The sequence below is a fragment of the Myxine glutinosa genome, chromosome 1 (assembly GCF_964187855.1).
Source record: "Myxine glutinosa chromosome 1, kmMyxGlut1.1, whole genome shotgun sequence".
In the NCBI taxonomy this organism is placed as follows: Eukaryota; Metazoa; Chordata; class Myxini; order Myxiniformes; family Myxinidae; genus Myxine; species Myxine glutinosa.
In genome coordinates, this window is record NC_136261.1 from 122,550,941 (window position 1) to 122,574,382 (window position 23,442).

At 42.7% G+C, this 23,442-nt stretch overlaps 1 protein-coding gene across 2 annotated transcripts in view; it reads left to right on the top strand.

The window, feature by feature from the left end:
* LOC144891844 (low-density lipoprotein receptor-related protein 5-like) overlaps window positions 1–23,442 on the top strand; it is a 108,041-nt gene that overhangs the window by 13,698 nt on the left and 70,901 nt on the right. For both annotated transcript variants that reach the window (XM_078776662.1, XM_078776660.1), the window contains exon 2: window positions 22,037–22,451. In XM_078776662.1, the coding sequence (XP_078632788.1) occupies window positions 22,295–22,451 (157 nt within the window). In that variant the 5' untranslated portion in view covers window positions 22,037–22,294. The remainder of the gene's footprint in view (window positions 1–22,036; window positions 22,452–23,442) is intronic.

The window sequence follows — 23,442 nt, forward strand, 5'->3', positions numbered from 1 at the left end:
ACATAGGCCAAAGGTCAACCACTTTTTTGAAATTTCTAAAATCCTCAATTTTCATCTGATTGACTTGAAATGTGAATAGTATTTGCATATCGGCGAACTGAATTCAACCACCAACTATTTTTGAGGTCAACATAGGCCAAAAGTTCAACATAGGCCAAATTTCTAAAATTGTCAGTTTTCATCCGATTAACTTAAACTTTGAAGATGATTTGCATATCAGGTCACTGAATTCTACCACAAATGATTTTTGAGGTCAAAAGGATGCTCGACTGAGTGCCATTCTACTTTGTTCTGTTTTGCCAAGTATCGCTCTGAGTGATTTTTCATTTGTCTGTTTGTTTGTTTGTCCGCACAGAATAAATGATTTTCTCTGCAACTGTTGGTCCGATTGACAGGAAATTTTCACCATAGGTGCACCTCCACCTGTAGAAATGTTTTATGATAATTATGACGTCATCGGTCACGTGGTTCGGCCGCCATCTTGGAAAAAATGAAAAAATTTCTCCTTTATATCTCTGAAAGTGCTGCACAGAAAAAATTGAGACACGGCTCATTGTAAAGAGCTCTCCATGTGGAATAACATATGTTAATGATGATGTCATAGGTGCCTCCATTATGACGTTATAATTCGACATGTACAAAACTTCATCCGATCAAGATGAAATTTCTTGAGCATAATCTAGGGATAAATTGGTGGAGAAAAAAATAATGATGACCTCACTGGTCACGTGGTTCGGCCGCCATATTTGTTTTAACACAAAAGCCTTATAAAACACATCCTGGCGAGGGTCTGCAATCTCTGCTCTTTCTAGTTTTGTTTTGCGATACATACGTAAACTGTTCAGCTATGCGTAGGTATACTCTCTACCGATGGCTGTTCTAGTTGATTGTGCAGCTGTGTGGTTTTTACAACCATTTCCCACCATTGTTGTATTCTCCAGGCCCTCTTAAATTTATCTTTGGTTTCGTACCTCGCTTTGTAGATTCATCCAAATCTTGCCTCTGCTGTTTCGGAGACCCATTTCTGGCAGTTCTATGCGGTGCAATGATCGTTGTGTTTTGAGTAAAATTATGACGCTTCCATGTGAAACTCACGAGAGCACCTCTAAGTTGTTTGTGAGTGCGTACTGCATATCAAACTTAGATTCAACTCTGAATTTGGCGTGCTGGTTGCATCGTTACTGAAGTGAGGTTGTGCCTCTCGTGCAATGCCCCTGCACAATCTGGTAGAATATGTAATTTATACAGGGTGCCGGCGATAACTCGCTGATTCTTCATTGAAGACCAACCTCCGATGCTGGCAGACGGGTCTTCTGGCACGATATCCATCTGATGGATGGTGCACACACTAATGCATTCCCCTTCATGTGAAACACCAAGGTGATAGTTTATAGCGAGGTTGAGTTTCGAACCCGGGCTCAGCAGCTCAAAGGCGAGTGTGCATACCTCTTAGCTCTCCTGCCTGCCCAGCTGTCAGGTGGAAGCAAAAGTATTCATGCCAAACTGTGGTTTTTCACAGAGTGTAAAAAAACCAAAAAAACAACCTGTCCTGTAATCTATTTGCAGAACATTGGTGCTGCCGGGGCAGTTTATTGGCAAGGGTTATACTGGGTGGTTTGTCCAGGTTTGTCCGTACGTGTTCTATTCTTTTAAATGCTGAACTGATAGGTGGCAGCAACTGATAGGCTGGATCTGCAAACCGTTTTTAATTTTTTGTTCTAACTCGGTGTTTATTTGAACCACTGACGAACCAGACTCAGAGTGGACGCCCTAAGCATTACGTGAAAAGAAACGTGAAAAACGAGAACGGAACCGCACTCGGTAGAGAGAATACGTCCGCCATGCTGAACAGCACGTTTTGTATCCCAATGATAGGTTGGATCTGGATACAGACCTCTAAGATCGAATCAGCTTGTCCTTGTCACCTGCCCAACTCATCTACCAAGTTTCGTCTGGATCTGTCCATAACGTTTTTAGATTTTGTGTGTATATATACAGACTTGGCATTTAATAGGGAATATATATATTTTTCTTGACTTGGGTTTACTTTCTTAACTCGGTATATCAATCTGGTGAGTTTCTTTTACACTTTGGTGATTTATTTGTTGAAAGAACCATGTCACTGATTGTCTGTCGCAGCAAGAAGTCAACAACAGGATTATATCACAGGTATAATCAAATTTGGCGTGGCAAATGTGGCAAAATGTCAAAATGTCAAAATGTCATTTGACAAAATGTCAAATGCGCCAAGTCAAATTGGTGTGGCAAAATGTACGGACAGGTGCATTTGATGATTGGCTTCACAGTCGGGTATACAAGGGTTGTTGCGTTCTGTATTAGTGGAAAACAACTGCTGCACGTCTCCAAAAGTTATTTCCGCTTCCTCTGGAGATGGTCCGTCAACTCGACAATGCTGTTTGTCATGGAGTGGTGGCTATACGAAATTACGGCATGAAACAGCGTGCTATTGCTCGGCAGTATGGCATCACTCAAGGTCAGGTGTCAAAGATCCCGAAACGAAATGCTCAGAGGGGTGTCCCTACTCCAATACCGAGGCCAGGACGTCCCCGCAGAACCACAAGGAGGGATGATCGCCAGCTGCACCGGTTAGTCTGCCATGGCCGTACCAAGTCAGCTAATCGGCTTAGGGCTGAGTGGCAGCAACTGACAAATGTGCCTGTATCCAGAAGGCTAGTCAACCAACGACTGGTTCAAGCAGGCTATCGTGCCAGGCATCCCCTGAGAAAGCCATGCCTGACCAGACAACACCGCCAGCGCCGATTGCAGTGGGCCAGAGAGCACCGTCAATGGCAGCCAGGACACTGGAATCACGTGATCTTCAGTGACAAGTCTAGATTTCTGGTCTATCGTCAAGATGGTCGCGTCCGAGTGCGCAGACAAGTGCATGAAGCCTACAACAAAGATTGTATAGTGCCAAGAGTCCAAGCTGGAGGTGGTGGGGTGACTGTTTGGGCTGCTTTTCATGGAGGGGGCAAAACTGACCTGGTTGTTCTGAATGGAAACCTGAACCAGTTCAAGTACAGGGCCATTCTGGAAGAAACATTGCTTCCATTTGCTCGTGCAGCCTTTCGAGGAAACTTTGTCTTCCAAGATGACAATGCACGGCCTCATCGTGCTCGCATGATCCAACACTTTCTTGCTGACCGTGGTGTAGAGCATATGGAGTGGCCTGCCATGTCCCCGGATATGAATCCGATAGAGAACTTGTGGGCAGAATTAACGCGTCAAATCGACCACTTGGACCAGCAGCCGACCTCTGTGCGTGAATTGCAGCAGACAATTGTCACTGCATGGCAAGCGATTCCTGTCCAAACCTTGGCAAATCTCGTGAACAGCATGCCTCAACGTGTACGTGCTCTCCTGAATGCTCGTGGGGGTTACACGAAGTACTAAACTGTAATTTTACTGTCCGTAATCCCAGTCGTAATTTAACTTTTGTTTAAAATTTTTTTGGCGAATGTGCAAAATAAAGAGATACTTCTGGAAAACGTACAGAAGTTTAACACAGTACTGTCCTTGAATTGAGTTCGATATCAGTTTACATCACTTTCAAGGATCAATTTATTTGTTTCGAAATGTCAAATGTGGTTTTTGTTTCTTTTAAAGGTCACATGAACAAAATCTAGAATAATTTCAACATAATTCCAATGAACTTTTGGTTCTAAGACATCTTGAAAAGTAAGTTCACCCCCACAAAAAAAAATTCCATATTAAATGCCAAGTCTGTGTGTGTATATGTATATATATATATATATATATATATATATACAGTGCATTCAGAAAGTATTCAGACCCCTTCACTTTTTTCACATTTTGTTATGTTGCAGCCTTATGCTGAAATCGCCTAAATTCATTTTTTCCCTCATCAATCTGCACTCATTGCCCCATAATGACAGAAAAACAGGATTTTAGAAAGTTTTGCAAATTTATTAAAAAGAAAAAACTGAAATATCACATTGACATAAGTAATCATACCCTTTCCTATGACACTTGAAATTTAGCTCAGGTGCCTCCCATTTCTCTTGATCATCTTTGAGATGTTTCTACACCTTGATTGGAGTCCACCTGTGGTAAATTCAATTGATGGGACACGATTTGGAAAGGCACACACCTGTCTATATAAGGTCTCACAGCTGACAATGCATATCAGAGCAAAATCCAAGCCATGAGGTCGAAGGAACTGCCTGCAGAGCTCAGACACAGGATTGTGTCGAGGCACAGATCTGGGGAAGACTACAAAAAAAATTCTGCTGCATTGAAGGTTCCCAAGAGCACAGTGGTCTCCATAATTCTTAAATGGAAGAAGTTTGGAACAACCAGGACTCTTCCTAGAGCTGGGCGCCTGGCCAAACTGAGCAATCGGGGGAGAAGGGCCTTGGTAAGAGAGGTGACCAAGAACCTGATGGTCACCATGGCTGAGCTCCAGAGATCCTGTGTGGAGATGGGAGAAACTTCCAGAAGGACAACCATCACTGCAACACTCCACTGACCTGGGCTTTATGGCAGAGTGGCCAGACGGAAGCCAAACAGTCAATCTTTGTTTCATCAGACCACAGAATCCTGTTTCTCACAGTCTGAGAGTCCTTTAGGTGCTTTTTTGCAAACTCCAAGCGGGCTTTCATGTGTCTTTCACTGAGGAGAGGCTTCCGTCTGTGCCTCGACACAGTTATCTAGAATAATTTATCTAGATATTTATCTAGATAATTATCACTCCAAAAGATATGTTAAACTCTAATTGTAGGTCCAAAGTCCTATGGATAGATCAACAGGCATGTGCACACAAAAGGGAAAGGCTTGCAGTGATGCGGAGAAACAATGTTGACGATCAGGTTTACGTACAATTGCAAGCATCTTTGGTTTTATCCTCTAACTTTCAGGTTGTACAGAAATCTTTATATTTCCATTTATTTGATTCTTCCCACTTTCCTGTTGGGTCACCTGGGAGTTTTTATTTAATTTAATTTTTTCTTGTCCAGTGCTTTCATGAACCGGCTGGCCATGTCTGATGTCCAACTGGAACCGGTAATGGCAGCAATTGTGTGTTTTTTCACATTTCTGGGGATGTTTCCTCCAGATTCTTCAGAAAAGCTTTAACATCCAACTGTTGATAGCAGACAGGGCGCCCAGTTCAACGTCCATCCGAGGTACGGCACACTGTTCGCGATGTAATGCTCTGCCTGTGAAGGACTATTTCAACAGCTTATATTCAGGTGGGGAATGAAACCCAGACTATATAGCTCAGGTTTAGTGTTTTTCCTCTGCAGCAACCTGTTGGACATTGTACGGAAATCTTTACTGAGGATTTATTTTGTATTATACCAACTACCAGTGCATTTGTTATTCATCCCGTCCAACTCCCGTCCCTCCACCTAAACCCCCAACCCACTATCCCTTCAAAGGTTTACAATGGAGTCAATGGTTGTAAATTTGAATGAATGGCTTGTTTTGTGAAACGCTCCCATTGATTTTTTCTCTCTCTTTTTGTGGCACTTCTATTTTTTCATATATATTTGTTTCCGGAATTTACCTTTTTAATGAAGGATTTGGAGCTGGCGTTGCTTGGGCTTTGGGAGCACTTTACGCCGATAGGTTTGGTGTAAATTTTAATGGTGTGAATGTTGTCGTTCCCCCAAGTTGTAATACTTGTATCCATTAATCATTGGCAAGGCTATCGACCCATGTTACATATTGGGCACAAAAACCATCCTTTAGGCCACAGTTGTTGCAATTTTTCTTATCCATCTTCTGCTCGGTGTGCTTGTTGTTGCTTCGTATGCATGCTGTGGCTGCTGGCTGCATCATTTCTGGAAGTGCGGCCGTGCCGCTGATACAGTTCCCCCATTACCGGTCAGCTGGTACTCGTTTTGCTAACCTCGGGAGGATGACAGGCTGAGTCAACCCACTCCGTGTTATTTTAACGACACCACGGGCTCGAACACCAGGCTCTTGCTGTGGTGAAAAGCAAAGACTGAACCTCTTCGTGCAAAATTGTTTAAAAATGAAAATTACGCAAATGTAGTTTCTCATTCCTCAAGGGTAAGTCACCGTGGATTCCTCAGAAGACATGACCAAGCTGCTGTTACATTTTTCATTACTTTTTTTTACATTCAAGCTTTGTAACGTTGAAGCTTTGTAACGATGGCCGTGTCGCGCCTTCTCTGCGCGAGTGTTGGGTGTTGCTGTCCCATTTGAATCCAATCTGGCAGTCAGGGTTGCAGCTGTTTCTTTGTTGAGGGGCCTCTTGCAACTAGTCGACTCGTAGGCATGCCTGATTACTTTATGGCGTGTGAGTAGCCACTACACTGGATTGGCAAATATTGCAAGGCCAGGGTACAGCAGCACGCCACAGCTTCAGTCGGCTGTTGATTTACGTCCTGTGTGTGCCGCTGTGCTCGTGCCCGGTTTTCGGTGCATTCCTTCACCTCTCAGAAGGCTGGTCGATTATACAACAACAACATGCATTTTAAGGCCATTTTCCCTGCTAGAGCGGAGGTTAGCCTTGCGGTCCCCATGACAAACTTCTCCATTTACCCTATTTTCTACATCTCCCCTTCTTAACCCCCTTGCCTGCATTTCTTCTTCCACCATCTTCAGCCAAGTTTTTCTCGGTCTTCCACGTCCTCTACTTCCTTCTGCATTCATTTCCATCACTCTTCTCAACCAGTCACTTTCATCCTTCCTCAACACATGACCATACCATCTCAACCTGTTTCTCTTCACCGCATCCATCACAGGCTCTATTCCCATCATCTTTCGCAATTCATCATTTGTCTTTCTCTCTCTCAACGATACTCCGCACATCCACCGAACCATTTGCATTTCCACCCTTTCCAGCCTTCGTTGCTGCTCTACGTTCATTACCCATGTCTCCCTCCCATAAATCATAACACTTCTCACACATGCAGCATACACCTTTCCCTTCAGCTTCAACGACACTCCCCTCCTCGTCAGCACACCACTCACTTCCCGAAACTTCTTCCATGCACATCTCACTCGAGCAACCATCGCCGAGTCTGATCCACCTTCTCCATTCAGCATGTCTCCGAGGTAGCAAAATATTTTCACACCTTCCAGCTACACGCCATCTCCAAGATCCAACTCAACATTTCCTCCACTGCAGCTCCATCTATGCACACCTTACACTTGAACGTAGCTGCCACATTGGTTAATGTCCCTCTCAGACCACTACATTTTTGATGAACCCACTCAGCACACATTGCACATTGAATGGAGTTCACTCCGACACCCTTCCTGCACACAACACCCGGCCACTTCCCAGTTCTCTCCACCTCACCACATGCTTTACCACTTGCCATCACCTTTGTCTTTCCGATATTCACCTTCAGACCTTTTGCCTCCATACATTCCTTCCACTTGTTCATCTTCTCCTTCTGTCCATCCATACTCTCCCCAATCAACACCAGATCATCTGCATACAACAACTCCCACGGTAAACCCTCCTTTACGTTCTGAGTCAGCACCTCCATCTCAGCTACAAATAGTAGTGGACTTAGTTCCGACCCCTGATGCACTCCCACCTTCACCTCAAACTCACCACTGTTGCCGTCCTTCGTCTTTATAGCTGTGTGCGCTCTCTTGTACATTGCCATCACTACTCGATATATTGGTGTTAAGTATGGGATTTCGCTTTTGCCGGTCATCCTGCTGTGCTTCGTGTTTATCATATTGCTGTTACAAATACGTCCTGTAATAATGCATGGTTACTGCCTGTTGTTTGCATGCGATAGAATTTCAGTTACTTTTGGTGTCTCCCTAATTCGAATTTATTTTAGCACGCACATACACACATACACACATACACACATACACACATACACACACACGCCAAATCTTACATTGTTGGCAGACGCTCAGTTGCAAGATGCTTTAAAAAACATCAAAAGGTTTTAAAAACTGTTGAGTAATTTCATTTTAATACATAAAAAATACCCACAGACTTAACCCGCTTTAATTATTATTTTTTTTGATTTGCTGGGTGTATTTTTTTCAAATCGGAATTTTTTTGCTCCAGTATAAAATGTTGGCTCACGAGTACAAGTGCAGCTGTGAAGTTTTACACGTCTCACACTGGGACCATCCATTACATACATGAAAACGGCTGAAGGTTTGACTACAGTTCCCTCCCTTTCCTTCCATATGACTCTGTCTTTGTCTGCCTCTCTGTGTTTGTCTGTTTCGCTCCTTAGTGTCGGTTTGTTTTGGGTGTGGTGTCATGGTGGCAGTGCGTGAATTGGTGCTCAGCTGGCTCTGTTGAAATTGTCTTGCATTCTCTTCATTGTTGTATTTGTACTTGTTGCTGGTGTTGCCTCCCCGTGTTTCTGGTTTTCATTCCTGCGTGCCGAGTCATGTTTGTGCTTCTTGGTCTACTATAATTTTGGTAGTACTGTCGTGTTTATGCTTCGTGGTTGACTGTACTCCCATTTCTTTGTTATTCTTTTCCTACTCTTTTATTATTTTTGATGAGCTGAAAGAGAGAAGGCAACACCGCTTTTCTCTTTGAGCAGTGGTTGTGGTATTATTAGTATCACGTCTCTTTGAATTCTGTGCTTAGCTTGATTTAAAGACGCTCACTTTAGTTTTGAATATTAATGCCTCCGCTGAGGAAGTCGCCAGAGGCATTATGTTTTCAGGCCGTCCATCCTTCTGTCCTTGATAGGCTTACATTACTGCAATAACTTGAGAACGGTTGAAGGGATCCAAGTCAGACTTGGTGCGGGCATGTATAATGATGTAAAGATGAACTGATTAAATTTTGGGTTCAGGAGGTCAAAGGTCATGTTATGTCAAAAAAATCCTTTTACCGCGATAACTTATGAACCAGTGATGGGATTTTGACCAAACTTGGTATAATTATATTTTATGATGAAAAGATGAACTGATTAGATTTGGGCATCAAAGGTCAGAGGTCGTGTCAGGTAAAAATGTGATGCTTGAGAACAGCTGAAGGGATTTAAATCAAACTTGGTACAAGTGTGTATAATGATGTAATAATGTTAGCGGAGGCATATCCGTCGATTTCGTGAAGTCTAAGAGTGCTGTTCTAGCTCTTTATTTTACTTTTCTTTTTTTTGTTTGTTTATTCTCTTTCTTTTCATTAGTTCACTTTGTTAACTTCCTATTCCTGAGGATGAGGAAGATCGGAGCATATGCTATATATTTTTTTTCAAACATTGTGGCTGCTCGTTCGCAGCGGTATCCTGCATTCGAGGAATTATGGCATAAACATGGCTGCACGAAAGCTGTTCCTGAGGAAGTGATATTTAAAGTTCACTTTAAATGGCCATGAATCCCATGATTATCAAGTCTATGTCACAACTCATACACTGAGGTGTTTTTGTTATGGAGATGCCATCATATACAGTGGTGAGAAGAACTTTGTGAACCCTTTAGAAATTTCTGTATTTCTGCATAAATTTGACCTAAAATGTGATCATATCTTCATCTAAGTCCTAATGATCGATAAAAATAATCTAATTAAACAAATAGCATACAAAATAATCTACTTTTTCATTTATTTATTGAGCAAAATGATCCAACATTCAATTTCTCTGTCGGAAAAAGTATGTAAACCTCTAGGTTAATCAGCTCGATTAACGGGGTAATTAGTCTCAATGGAATGACGATCAGGTGTTTCAATCAATGGGATGACAATCAGGAGTGAGTTTGGTTGATGCTTCCCTATATAAAAAAAACATAAACTTTGCTTGTCACCATCAGAGTCTGGTCTTCACCACACATAGTAAGGGCATTTTATGAGATATTTCACAAATCTGTTAACTAAATTGTTACCAAAAAATTTCTTCACCAATATGTTTGTAAAGGTGTGTAATAACATGTGTTAAAATGTTGAAGTTCAACTCCCGTGGGAAACCCAGAAAAAAAGCTGTTGAATTCGGGTACCGAAAAATTATTTTCGAGAATTTTTATTTTTTTTAATCGGCCCTTAAGTAACTTATGAGGGGTCAAATAAGGGTGCATCGATGAGGAGGTGAACACGGATTGCCTTGTCAAAACATCCTCCATCCATGATGTGGTTGGCTGTCGTACTTCCAGGATAGATCAACTGGATCACATCTAGTAGTCCAGAATCTTCCATGATGTTATCCATTGATCCAAGATAAGACTTCAGCAGGTGAAAACCACCCAACCTTGGAATGATGGGTAGATTTGCCTGCTTCATTATATTCACAGCCTTCAGCCAAATCGGAAGATCAAAGGTCACTATAGCGACCCCAGCGCGCCGTATGCACTCTTTCAGAGTGGTGAAGATGGTGTTGAGGTCATTAGGGTCTCCTTCAATAACCGGGAGGAACTCGATCTGTGTGCTCTGCTTTGCATCATTAGCATGGATTCTCTTCATCCAGCCATTCCAGTTGGAGTGTGGGAACTCAGGATCGTTGGCTTTGATCACCCACCCCGCTGCCCAGAGTGTGTCACCTGGAGTGAGGAGTGGCTGATCATGAGCCAGGGAGGAGGAAAGCTCAGCGAGGGGGAGAAACATGATCGCGTTCGTTCCTATCTGTTTCCTGTTCGTAAATGGAATAATCTTTACTTCAGTTCCTCTCAGGATCTTAGCTTTGTCGAGTGCCTTCAACTTCACCCGGGGGAAAGCTGCTGTTGTCTGTGGATCTGGCAAAGGTGGTGCCGGAGAGGTGACTTCGATCCAACCCATTGAGTGAAAGGGAGTGTTTCCGTGAATAGAGACAATGTTTAAATCTATATTGTCTCCAACAAACTGAGTGACTGCATTGTTTGTTTCCCCAACCTCCATAAAGACCACCTGATCATTACTTGACAATTCACTTTCACTGGCTGGCACTTTGGCTGTCATCACTGATTGATCTTCAAGCGCAGCATCAACCGCAACCTCATCATTGATCTGTTCATCGGTTTCCTCCACAATGGTGTCAAGAGTGCCAGAAGTATCTGGAACATCATCTCCACTCCTACTATTAAGGAAGCAGTATTTGTAGTTTTGTGTCTCCGTGTAAGACTCAGTGTATCCCAGCCGGTGGAACTTGTTGAGCATCCATTTTGACCCAAATCTATGATCAAGTTGTATGGCAAGCCCCATTTGGTGTGGCAATACTCCAGACTGAGGTCGACAGGCCTTAATAAAATTCTGCCCCCAAACGGCAACTCTTTCGTCTGTCTTGACAATCGGTCTCAAGAACATCTGAAGGCTTGCAGGAACAAGTGTCAGCTGACTATCGATGTCAGTCATACTGTGTGTGGTGGGGTATGACTTTGGACCTAAATCAATCAAGGCAATATCATTGGATATGAACTCGAGTGCCGTCTTTATGATCTGAGTCTTCTCATCTCCATGGTCAAGATTAGCATGATGCGCTCGCAGAATATTGTCGGTGCCATCTTTGAGACAGAGTACATCTGCCCTTCTTTCCTGTGTTGTGAAATACAAGGTGTCTTCGTATTTCTCTAGAAGTTTTATCTTTAGCCAATGCTTTGAATAAGAAAGGCTCTTCTCTGGTGACTGATCAAACTCCTGCAGCTTTTCATGGACTTGGTCCATGTTCATTACCCCATGCTCTAATTCTGAGTCTAACCATTCGCAGAATTCAATAAAAACTGCCTCTCGCTCCTCATCAATACTCCTCTGTCCTCTCTTCCTTTTTCCTTCCTCATCAGTCTTGGACAAACTGTCACCTCTCGCAAACATAAGTTTGCATCGCAAATGGTACAGTGTTTCTTCTGCTACCAAGTCGTTGATCCCTTCCAGGCGTCCAGTGACTTCAGTGCCCCAGTCATCCCCGCGACTCCGTGCTGTCTTCAGCAAGCTTGCCTTCAGTGTATCTGCAGTCAAATTATCTGGCACGCTGTATTTCTTTCGAGCTTGTGCTGGATTATTTTTGTAGAGCTGGGCTGGTTGGTTGCAAAGAATGCATACATCCTTATACAGGAGGTCAACTGACTGTGATCTTCTAGAACTGCAGCCAGTTGATGAACTGAACTCACAAGTAGTGCGTCTTCTCTTCAACTTTGATGACTCTTTCTCTGCCTTTGATGCTTGAGCTGACTTCTTGGTGGTTGCAACAAAGTTGTTGTACAGATCATTTTTACACTTCTGGTGGTACCTCAGTTTTCCTTCCTTTTGAGCCTCCTTCATACGTTCCACAACAGTAACATTTTCGACAGTTTCTGCTTGTTTCAATAAAGTTGAGTATCCCTTTGGAGTTGCCTGTATGAGCCTTTCAGCTGGTGTATCCGAGCGTGCACAGATGAAGCAATTGAGCACAGGTGGAGTAACATCTTCATCCATATTGCTAGACTCCATGTCCTGCAAAGTAGAAAATGAGATATATTTAGAAATTATTTTTCCACAAAGGAGTGTCTGTGGTGAAATATAAATGTTAACAATCAACTCAGAATCATGAAAAACCCTTATTTGACCCCTCATAAGTTACTTAAAGGCCGATTAAAAAAAATAAAAATTCTCGAAATTAATTTTTCGGTACCCGAATTCAACAGCTTTTTTCCTGGGTTTCCCACGGGAGTTGACCTTCAACATTTTAACACATGTTATTACACACCTTTACAAACATATTGGTGAAGAAATTTTTTGGTAACAATTTAGTTAACAGATTTTCATATGTTTCCCTTACTAACAGGTTTGTCGAAGCTTGCCATGTCCTGATCAAAAGAGATTTCAGAGGACCTCACAAAAAGAATTGTTGATGCTCATCGGTCTGGAAAGGGTTACAAAACCATTTATAAAGATGTTGGGCTCCACCAATCCACTGCCAGGCAGATAGTGTACAAATTGAGAAAATTGTTACTCTTTCCAAAAGTTTCTCTTCAAGAGCAAGGCATACAATAACCCAGGAGGTCACAAAGAACCCCAGGGTAATGTCTGAGGAACTGCAGTGAAGACCTCTCATTGCATTGGCTAATGTTAGTGACCATGAGTCCACAATCAGGAAAACGCTGAACAAGAATGGTGTGAATGGGAGGATAGCAAGGAGGAAACCACTGCTCTCCAAGAAGAACATTGCCCTCGTCGCAAGTTTGTCAAAGACCACCTGAATGATCCAGAAAACTATTGGAAGAATGATGTGTGGGCAGATGAGTCGAAAGTAGAACTTTTTGGCTTAAATGAGAAGCGTTATGTTTGGCGAAAACCAAGCACTGCATTCCAACACTACAACCTCATCCCAACCGTGAAGCATGGTGGTGGGAGTATCATGGTTTGGGCTGCTTTGCTGCCGCCCCAGGACCCGGACGGCTTGCCATCATTGACAAAACCATGAATTCTGGATTGAACTCAGAAATTCTACAGGAGAATGTCAGGGCATCTGTCCGAGAGCCGAAGCTGAAAAGAAAGCGAGTCATGCAGCAAGACAACGATCCTAAACACACAAAAAAAATCTACAACAGATTTTGCGTTTTGGAATGGCCAAGGCAAAGTCCAGACCTTAACCCAATTGGAATGTTGTGTCAGAACCTGAAGCGAGCAGTTCTTGCAAGAAAGCCCACACAAATATCTCTTAGTTAAAGCAGGTCTGTAAGGAGGAATGGGCCAAAATTCCTCCAAGCCGATGTGACTGATCAAGAGTTACAGGAAACGTTTGGTTGAAGTCATTGCTGCTCAAGGTGATGCCACCAGTTACTGAATGTAAAGGTTCACATACTTTTCCGACAGAGAAATTGAATGTTGGATTATGTTTCTCAATAAATAAATTAAAAAGTAGAATTTTTGTGTGCTATTTGTTTAATCAGGTTCTCTTTGTCTATCATTAGGATTTAGATGAAGATCTGGTCACATTTTAGGTCAAATTTATGCAGAAATACAGAAAATTCTAAAGAGTTCACAAACTTTCTCTCACCACTTATTGTCACCTTATTCACAAGCAGCTTCCCTTGGATGTTGCTAATAATGATTTTTAGTCCAATGTTACCGATTCCCTCTCACCAAACAAGCAGGATTTAACCATTTCACCACCATTTGTTTGGTAAACATTATTTTATGTCTACCAAACTTATTTGGAAGACGTAAAAATGACAGCCACTACCTGGTCGGACCTATCAATCCTTGGTCAGCTCAACCAAAGTTGTCCAGATTCAAAATAATCAGTTGGACCAGTCGATACAAGTGTTTCTAATTAACATATACAGGATGTTCCAAAAGACCTGGACAACTTTGGTTTTTAATATTGTTGCGGATCTCGGGTTACGGCGCTCCCCTTACCGTTGGTGGGTTGGTGTTGGTGGGCCACGCCTCATTCCTGGCGCTCCTCCCCCTCCTTCTCCAACTCCGCCGCGTGGCTTATGGCGGCTGGCAGTGAACAACCAAAAGGCAGCGAACGCTGAGGCGGCTGCGGCTGGCAGAGGTGCGTAATCCAATTTGGGGAGGGTAAAGCCGCAAAATGAATAGGATGGGAATTTGAGAAGGGGGCCTAGGTTATTTGATTAATGCAACGCAGAGTCAAACTATTGGGAACAGATCCTTACCTGAAACACATACTAATGAAATAACTAAAGAAGATCCTATGGTGTTCTACGTGTTGCAATATGACCTAACTAGGGTGCGACCTTTGACCTTTACACAAAAGTGGGAATATTTACAGGGGATTATTTATAAGGGATTATTACAAATATTTACAAAGTGGAGGGTTCTAAAAACTGCAACTATATATTTAGAACCACAAATGATATGATATCCTTTGGAAACTCAAATATTTGTGCACACCAACAATACTCTTCAATGTGAGCTCAGTTTGTCACGTGCAGGACATCAAGGTGGTACGCGAGTTCTTGCTATGTTCAGCTCAGCATGTGTGCATTACCAATGCTCATGCAGCTGTAATCCGAGAACGAAGATCATGCAGGTTTTCCGCCTTGGTGTTGTAGACAACATCTTTGACAAACCCCCACAGAAAAAAAACAAATCAAGAGGGTTTATGTCTGGTGATTGTGGAAGCCAGGTGGTTGGACCGTCTTGGCCAATCCAGTGACCTGGAATTTTTTCATTCAGGGTGCTTGAAGGACGAAGGCCTAAAGGGGGGGGGGGGGGGGGAGTGCCATCCTATTGAGCAATGATATCAGGTTGGAGATCTTCAATCTGTGGGAATAAGGCCAATCCTTCTAACATGTTGTTGTAAATTGTTGAGGTCACTTGTATCCTCAGCAAAGAAAAGCAGACCCACTAAGTGGTCATGGAGAAGGCCACACCACACATTGACCTTTGGACTGTCGCATATGTGTTCAATGACCACGTGGGGGTTTTCAGAGCACCATATCCTCACATTGTGCTAGTTGACCTTCCCCGATAAATGAAAGCAAGCTTCATCTCTGAACATGACCTTTCCAGGTAATCTTCGTCATCCTGTATGGGACTGTGCATTTCCAAGTCAAATGTCTTGCATTTGGATCCAACATTTGGTTTGAGCTCCTGCAGAATCTGCATCTTATAGGCGTAAAGCTTCAGTCTTTTATACAAAATCCTGTGTTCATTTGTGGTTGGTAGTCCCTGTTGTCTGGATGCGCGTTGGATTGATTTTTCTGGGACTTTGTTGAAATGATTCACGCACTCGTTCAACGTCTGCTGCATTTGTGCTTGGTCAACCGGTACTTTTCTGTTTCTGACAACTTTCATTCTCCTCAAACCTCTTGTACCACTTTCTCATACTAGCCTGCAATGGCGGATTCTTTCCAAACCTTGCACGGAAATTACGCTGAACTCTATGAACCATTTGACACACTGAGCTTTCTCCTGTGGAGTCTCCATTTTCTTTTATTTTTGTTACATTATTTGGTCTCCATTTTTTTTTTCCTGTGGAGTCTCCATGGTGCGATTGTTCGGGCGCTTCGACGCGCGGTCCTCTCATCGACCGACCCCACCAAAGTGCTTGAGACCAGAGCTGAGTGCCAGCAAAAAGTGGGGGGGGGGGGGGGGTGCTTTTCTTTTATTTTCTTTCAATCATTCCCCTGTCTGTTTTTGTGTCTGAGTGGAGACGTCTCACATTAGGAAATATTCAATTTACCTCACCGTTAATTTTTATTCTTTGCCTTATTTCATTAAATTGTATTGTGTTGCATTTTCAATTGTGTGTCGTGTTTCTTCGTTCTGTGGGTTTCAGGAATAATCCCGTGTGGCTCCGTGCAGGTAAGCACCCCGTTGCCTGTTGCCCCATGCGCGCCAAAAAGTACCGCCAATTTTCGGCTTGCTCGCCTCTGAGTAAAGACCAACCGGCTATCCGTCCAAGGCTGGTTTTCATCGGCCGCGGACCTGACAATATTAACATGTCTTTGCTGTACTACTACCAGAGACAAGTTGGTCATTATGTACCTTTTTTTTCCTCAGCTATATCAGATTTCACAGCTAAATATTAAAATGTTAACAAATTCATTTACAGTAATTTATTTGCTATTTTACAGAAGGTGATGAGATCCTCGATCATGTCAATAATACTGACCCCAGTTCCCCTGCATCAATATTCAGTGACTGACCATACCAATATCCATTCCCATGAGAAATGCATTTCAGAAAACTGTTCTGCAGTGTCTAATACTGAGAAGATTAGGTTACCCAAGTTAACTGATACATTCCAGCATGGCTGGCTAATGGATAAAAAAGATTAACATTTTGTGAGAAGACCCAAATCTGGTAGCTGGTATATGAAGAGAAGGATAAGTTATGTCTTATTCTCTGTGCCGAAAGCATGACACTAAGAATAAGCAAAACCACTGCTCCGTACCTCATACCTCATCCCTCAGATCGGCAGTCTGCAGCCTCCACACTCTCTGCAGACCTTGACAAAATCACAGACTGGTCAAACAAGTGGAACATCTTTCAATCCTGACAAATCAACACAACCACTATGTCTCTCCAAAAAGACCGTCTGGACAACCCTCCCATCTACTTTCTCAACAATCCTCTCCAAGAAGTTCTGTCACTCAAGCTCTTGGGTCTCACTATCTGCCATGATCTTTCCTGGAAAAAACACATTTCCAAGCTGGCCTCCAAAGCCAGTCGCCGACTCGGCATCCTCCGTTGTGCGAAGTCCTTCCTTGGTGCACCTGAGCTCCTCACCACATACAAGGCTTTCATCCGCAGCTCAATGGAATACTGCTCTCCCCTCTGGGCTGGTGCTCCTGCCTCACACCTGGCTCGGCTTCAGGCTGTTGAAACCAAAGCTTTCAGAATCGTTGGAATCTCCCGCAATGAAGCTAACTCTGAGAGCCTCTTACTCACTCACCGCAGGCAGGTTGGTGGTCTTTCTGTCTTCTATCGACTCCTCTCCGGCCTAGCTCCCCCAGCTCTGTCCATGCTCTGTTCCCCAAATATTCCTAGAGGTCGCACAAGATCTGCCAGCAACCCTCTTCTGGTGAAACTGCCAAAATCAAGATTCTCTGCTCACCTTCACTCTTTCATTCCTCTTTTCACCCACCTCTGGAACAAACTCCCTCACTCTCTTCAATCCCACTCCCCCCCCCTCCAGGTCTTTAAAACAGCTGTTCTCCCCCATCCAAAACCTTGATCTCTTCTACCCCCGTTAATTCACCCCAGATCCACTTTTTTGAAATACCAACTTCTTTCCTGGAAGTCCTAGCAGTGTCCATGTGCTCTCCCACCCCCCACCCCCTTTCCCATGCCTCCTCCCCCAAAGCCCTCTCCATCCCACAGATCTCCCGATGTCCCTGTTCTCTACTGTTGTACGTGTGTGCTTACCTCCGTCTCCCCATCTTGTCTCCCGCTCCCTTTTTAATATGTTTTATGTGTCCGTTTGTTTTTTTTGTGATTAATGTTAGCTCTTACACGAGCCTCGATCTTGTATACAAAAAAAAACAAAAATAAAACATCGAAAGAAGTGGCATTTTGAGCTTCTGGTCTTTATAAACGCACAGTCAGTTGGACATCCATGATGGTAGTTCACAGCAGCACCTTGATGCCGTACAATTATCGGAGGAATCGTTTAGTTATCGCATTATTAAATTCACGTGTGAGCTTCTTCCATATTGAGCCAGCGAAAAGGGTTCAAGTAAAAGATGAAGTCCTGTTTAATGCCTTTTTGTGTTGTTATTGGTTGGTTAAAGAAGAGGTGGGCAACAAGAAAACTGTCATCGTTTATAAATCTTCTGCAGACAATAGGTTTTTATGACATGAAGTACAGTACTTTGTGCACTGCTCTGCCAGGTCAATACAGGAAATATTTCTAGACATTGGCCAGACAATTCAGGAAGAATTTGTTAGATCGGTTCAAAAGTCTCAGTTAGCTGATGATGTGACAGAAGTAGCAGTTACAGAGCAACTGCTGCTCTTCGTCCAGTATGTTTCTGAAGTTGCCAAAGTCAAAACAAAATTTGTAGCAATGGGAGACATGTTGACAGAATTTACAAATACCGACGATGAATGTCTCCATGTTGTGGTTTCCCAGACTCTTCAAAACTTGGGTCTGTAAGGGAAGTGCCTGTCATCATTGGTAACGGATGGAGCTGGTGTTATGGTGTAAACAAACACAGGCCTGGCCGCTCGGTTAAAAGAATCACTTAATCCGCAAATGAGTAGCATTCAATGCCTTTGCCATCGGCTTGCACCGACCAATTTCGGACTCAACAGATGACATAGCTTACCTGAAAGAGGTAGAGGAACCTCCCCTTACCTGCAAGAAGTTTTTTGATAGGTCCCCAAAATGTTTGGCTGCATTCAATGCCATTATCAGACATTACCAATAAAGCAGTTTGCAAAAAACTTTAAAAAGTCACATGGACAAGATGGTCCCAGTGGTATATACTGTACTTTACATATTTACAAAAGTATTATTTCATATCGATAAGGCCCCATAAAAAAGTATTATCTTATCACCCTATCCAGGCTGGAGAAGTGATGAGGAGGGCGTTTTTTTTTTTTTTTTTTTTTTTTTTTTTTTTGCGCACACAAAGGATCGAACAGTCATTGTGGTAACTGCGCATGCGCATAAAGTAAAAACTTTTGATCCGATGATTTCCGGAGCGCGAAAGGAATCGTTCGTTGTTATTCGAAAGGAATCGTTCGCTTTTCGAGCAAAAAAAGACCGAAAAGACGATCGAAAAAAATAATAATAATCGGAATTCTACCAAAAGTGATGCGTGCCAGGGTGATAAGATGATACTTTTTTATGGGGCCTAACTTAAGGTCAGGTACGTTTTATGTGTTTAATGATTTCTATATGAATTACCAAATTTTTCATATACATGGATATGCATTTAATCTCAGATCAACGGCACTGATCCCAGATGAGATGAGGTTGTCATGGAATTAGTTTTTAATAATTGCATGGAGCATCAAGTATTAAAGAAAAAAAATTAATAAGGCATCATATCTTGTATGGTTTGTTTACAATATGTCATTGAAATGTGCTCATTTGATGCATGTAACACGAGCCACTAAATCGCACAACCACTCATGTTGCCAAAACAAGTACAGATTTCTGGAAAGTGAAAATTTGCATTTTCCTCCCTGCACTATATTGTTACGTGTGTGGGGGTAGGTAACGAAATACCTTAGTCCAGATAGGATTGTGTAGGTTTAGAATGTTCCGATGACACGAAGAAGAAGCCCACCTTCATGTAACTAAGTAGGGAACATGTTAGGCGGAATGTCCGTGTAAGAGTTTGTGTGTCTTCATACAAGGGGTGGAGCTATGCTAATTAGGTAGGGCTTAAGAATAATTCCCAGTGTATAATTGCACTCGCCTGAGACCGGGAGCCATGGGGAAGCTAACCAATTTTTATGTGCATCAAAATGCTCCATGTGTATCCCTATGTAAGGAAATGGACGTCTGCCAGGCACACCCTGGTGGGTGTGGTCAGAAGGGTCATGAGAAGGTACCCCAAGATTGAGCTAGGTCAGCTCATCACCTAACCACTTGCAACACATGACAAAATGTTCAGCGTAACCCCATGTATCAGGAATGACCACTGACAGCCATTTTAATTGGTGGGTTTCGTCCGCCAGATGTCCCCAATTCCCAAACCCCACCCCAAATTGAGCTGGATCAGCTTCTTGAAAAGCATAGGTATTGTATAGCATTACTTGATGAACGCTGAAGAAGAAGCTCTTTGAGTAACTGCACTAAAGGTTTCTGAACATTATTAGGTTTCTCGCCTCATTCATTTTGCCTGGTGTTTTGTACTTGGGTACCTCCCCTCCCAAGTGGCGCTCATCTTTCGGAATTCAAAATTAATAATCGTTCTCTCTCTCTCACGGAGGGAGGATCGATTGTAGTATCAAGGTGTCCAAAATTTTAGTCGATTGGTGTGCGAAAACGCAACATCGTCTTTTCAAAAAATGTAAAAAAAAAATTTGTCTGAGATAAAGTACACGCGCGTGGGAATACTGCCAGCCAGCATGTAATGGTGGACGTGAACGAAATGGCGGAGCAGATGGATGGCTCTGAGGGACGCGGAAGCGTGCCGGGGATAGAGTTTTATGAAGGTAGAGCTGGAACTTCCTCCGTCCCGAGCGTTGGTCCGCCCTCCTCTCCAATGAGGGAGCCTGGGACGCCGAGAACAGGTGCGATATCCGACCAGGTCTTGGTTCAATTACCAATAGAAATGAAGGGAGAAATGAAGGGACAAATCAATGAAATGAAAGAGGAAATGAATAACAACAGTGAATGATTGGAGGGACAAATTGATGGATTGAAGGGAGAAATTAAGGGAATGAATGAACAAATGAATGAAATGAGGGAAATGAATAACCGATTGGAAGGCAAAATTGGGGTGGTAAGACAGGAACGAATTGATAAAGTAATCGAGGAACAGGAGAAGGAATGTTTGACTGAAAATGACCTGCATGGCTGTCGGACCTGTGTGGATGCCAGGATGCACCAGCAGGGAGAGGAATTGGGATTTTTGCAGCACCAGGGCGGTGGTTTGGAGCAAGAGGTAAAAGGATTGCAGTCCTGGGTTATGGAACCAAACCGGGTGGTTAGTAGTAAAGATCTGTTGGGGCCAGAATTGACCAGGGAAAAGAAAGTTCAGATCCAGATCCAGATCTTCACCAAAATCAAATCATTTCGTCCTTGTCACATACCCACCCAACCACTCCACCAAATTTTGTCCAAATCTGTCCAAACAAACAGACAGGGGTGAAAAGATAACCTTCGTCCACCTTCGGTGGGCAGATGTAATAAGCACATCACATTTTGTCATAGGGAATACCGAATACTGGAAATCGCAGACATAATATTAAAAGTGATGAGAGAAGTTACAGCAAATGAATAAGCCAAGAAAACCCATATCAAACAATCATTGCTGATGGAGCTGAAGGTATGTTAAGGCACTGGATGTGACAGATGATCTACCTGATTGGCATAAGCTTTGCTAATCAAATTAGCCAGAAAGTTAGGGCAAGGTATCATCTGTTAAGTATGTTGAATTTTATGTAAATATCCACATTTTACGTGCTTCTTGCCAAGGTCAATATCCAGAATATAGTACCTCATCTTTTAAAAGTCAAATACTTAGTTTCACGTTTCTGACATCTTCCAACAGTTTTCTTACAACTGAGAAAGTATACATGCTATTTTCATGTATTTCCTATTATTTTAAAGCTTATTTTCTACAGATTTAAGAAATGTTGATATCTAGAATATATCTAGAATATATCTGGAATATATATATATATATATATATATATATATATATATATATATATATATATATATATACATACATACATACATACATACATACATACATACATACATACATACATACATATATACATATTCTTTGCCACAACCGACTAGTTTTGTTGTGGCAGGCCACATTTTTTTTACGTGAGCCTTCTTTACGTATTTTTTTTCATGGTTGTCCTTTCTTGACTAAAGTTCCGTTCAAATTTTTAAGGCTTACAATTGTTGCTGGTTTGTGTACCTGGAATGTGTTTTCTTCAAATATGTCGCCCAGCTTACTTAAACCACTCGATTTAATATTTTACTTTGTGCTGCCATTTATGCCTGACATTTTGCCAAATCTGTTTTGTTCTCAGTCTCATCACTTCTCATCTTTGCAAACCGGAGGGATCTGCGGCTCGTGTATGTGCCACCTGAGCCAAATGGAGTCAGTAACTCTTCGGTGATAGTTGGAGATCTGGAGGATGCAGTGGCTGTGGACTTTTTCTTTGCCAAGTCGGCAATATACTGGACTGACCTTGCTGAAGGGGCCATAAAGATGGCATACTTGAACCGGAACAGCAGTACAGGCAGCAGTGTGACTGCAGTTGTGGCTATGGGCTTGGTGTCACCTGATGGACTTGCTTGTGACTGGTTGGGAGGCAAGTTGTATTGGACAGACTCTGAGACAAACTGCCTGGAGGTGGCAGAGCTTGATGGCACACACCGCAAAGTACTTATCTGGTGGCAGCTTAACCAACCGCGTGCCATCGCACTGGATCCAGCACACGGGTATGATCTGATGTTGCCGCACTCTTACCCGAGCTTTTTGTGTTGTAAAGTTGAAAGCATTCCATGGAAATTTTGTGGTTAAAGTTCTTTATTCTGTCGGAGTCCTTTCATATCCGACATAGTCTAAATATTTTTTCAGTAAGATAACATGTAAATCAAGTTACGTACTTACCCTGAACCAACACACCAGTCCTACTTGCAAATAAAGAATGCAATTTACTGGTTTAACTGGCAAAGTCCCACCTTTTATTAAAATGTAAGTGTCGGATTGAAATGACAATATGTGTGTCCCTGTGAAGACAGTTGAAGAAGACCACTTATTTTGCATCTTCAGATGCATATGGCTGCCAAAGCAGTTTCCTAGGCTATTGGGCGTAATCCATTGATGGGTCGCCACTCTGACGCAGGATACTCGAATGGCTCATTAATCTCAGTAAGCTGGTACTCATTTTGCCAACCTCGGAAGGATGACAGGCTGAGTCAACCCACCTGGTCTTTTTTCACACCTGCAGAGTCAACTTCCACATCCTCTTCAATCTCATTCTTCCCTCCAGTTATTCAAGACAGCTGTTCACCACCATCTCAGATTGTCCCAAATCCAAAACAATGATCTTTTCGACCCTCGTTAACCCCACCCAAATCTCTCCTCCTTACAATTCACCAGTTTTCCCTCAGTGGAGTTTCCTTCTGTATCCAACTTGTCCACCCCATGTATGCATGTTTAGCGTCCTGTTTTTGTCTGTTGCATCCTGGTCAGAATGCTGATCCATTCACTGTATAAGTTATTCCATGAGCGACTCTGTGTACAAAACTAGAGAGGTTCCAGGGAAACCTGAACTCAACTGGTCTATATCAATATGGTTAGAATATGCATAATAGAACCACAAACTATATATAGTTTATATGTGCTAAAAATATATGACAAAAATTGATTTTTCAATATGGCCGCCCTGCCGCGCCCATTTTTGGGCGGGCAACGCCCAAATGCAAT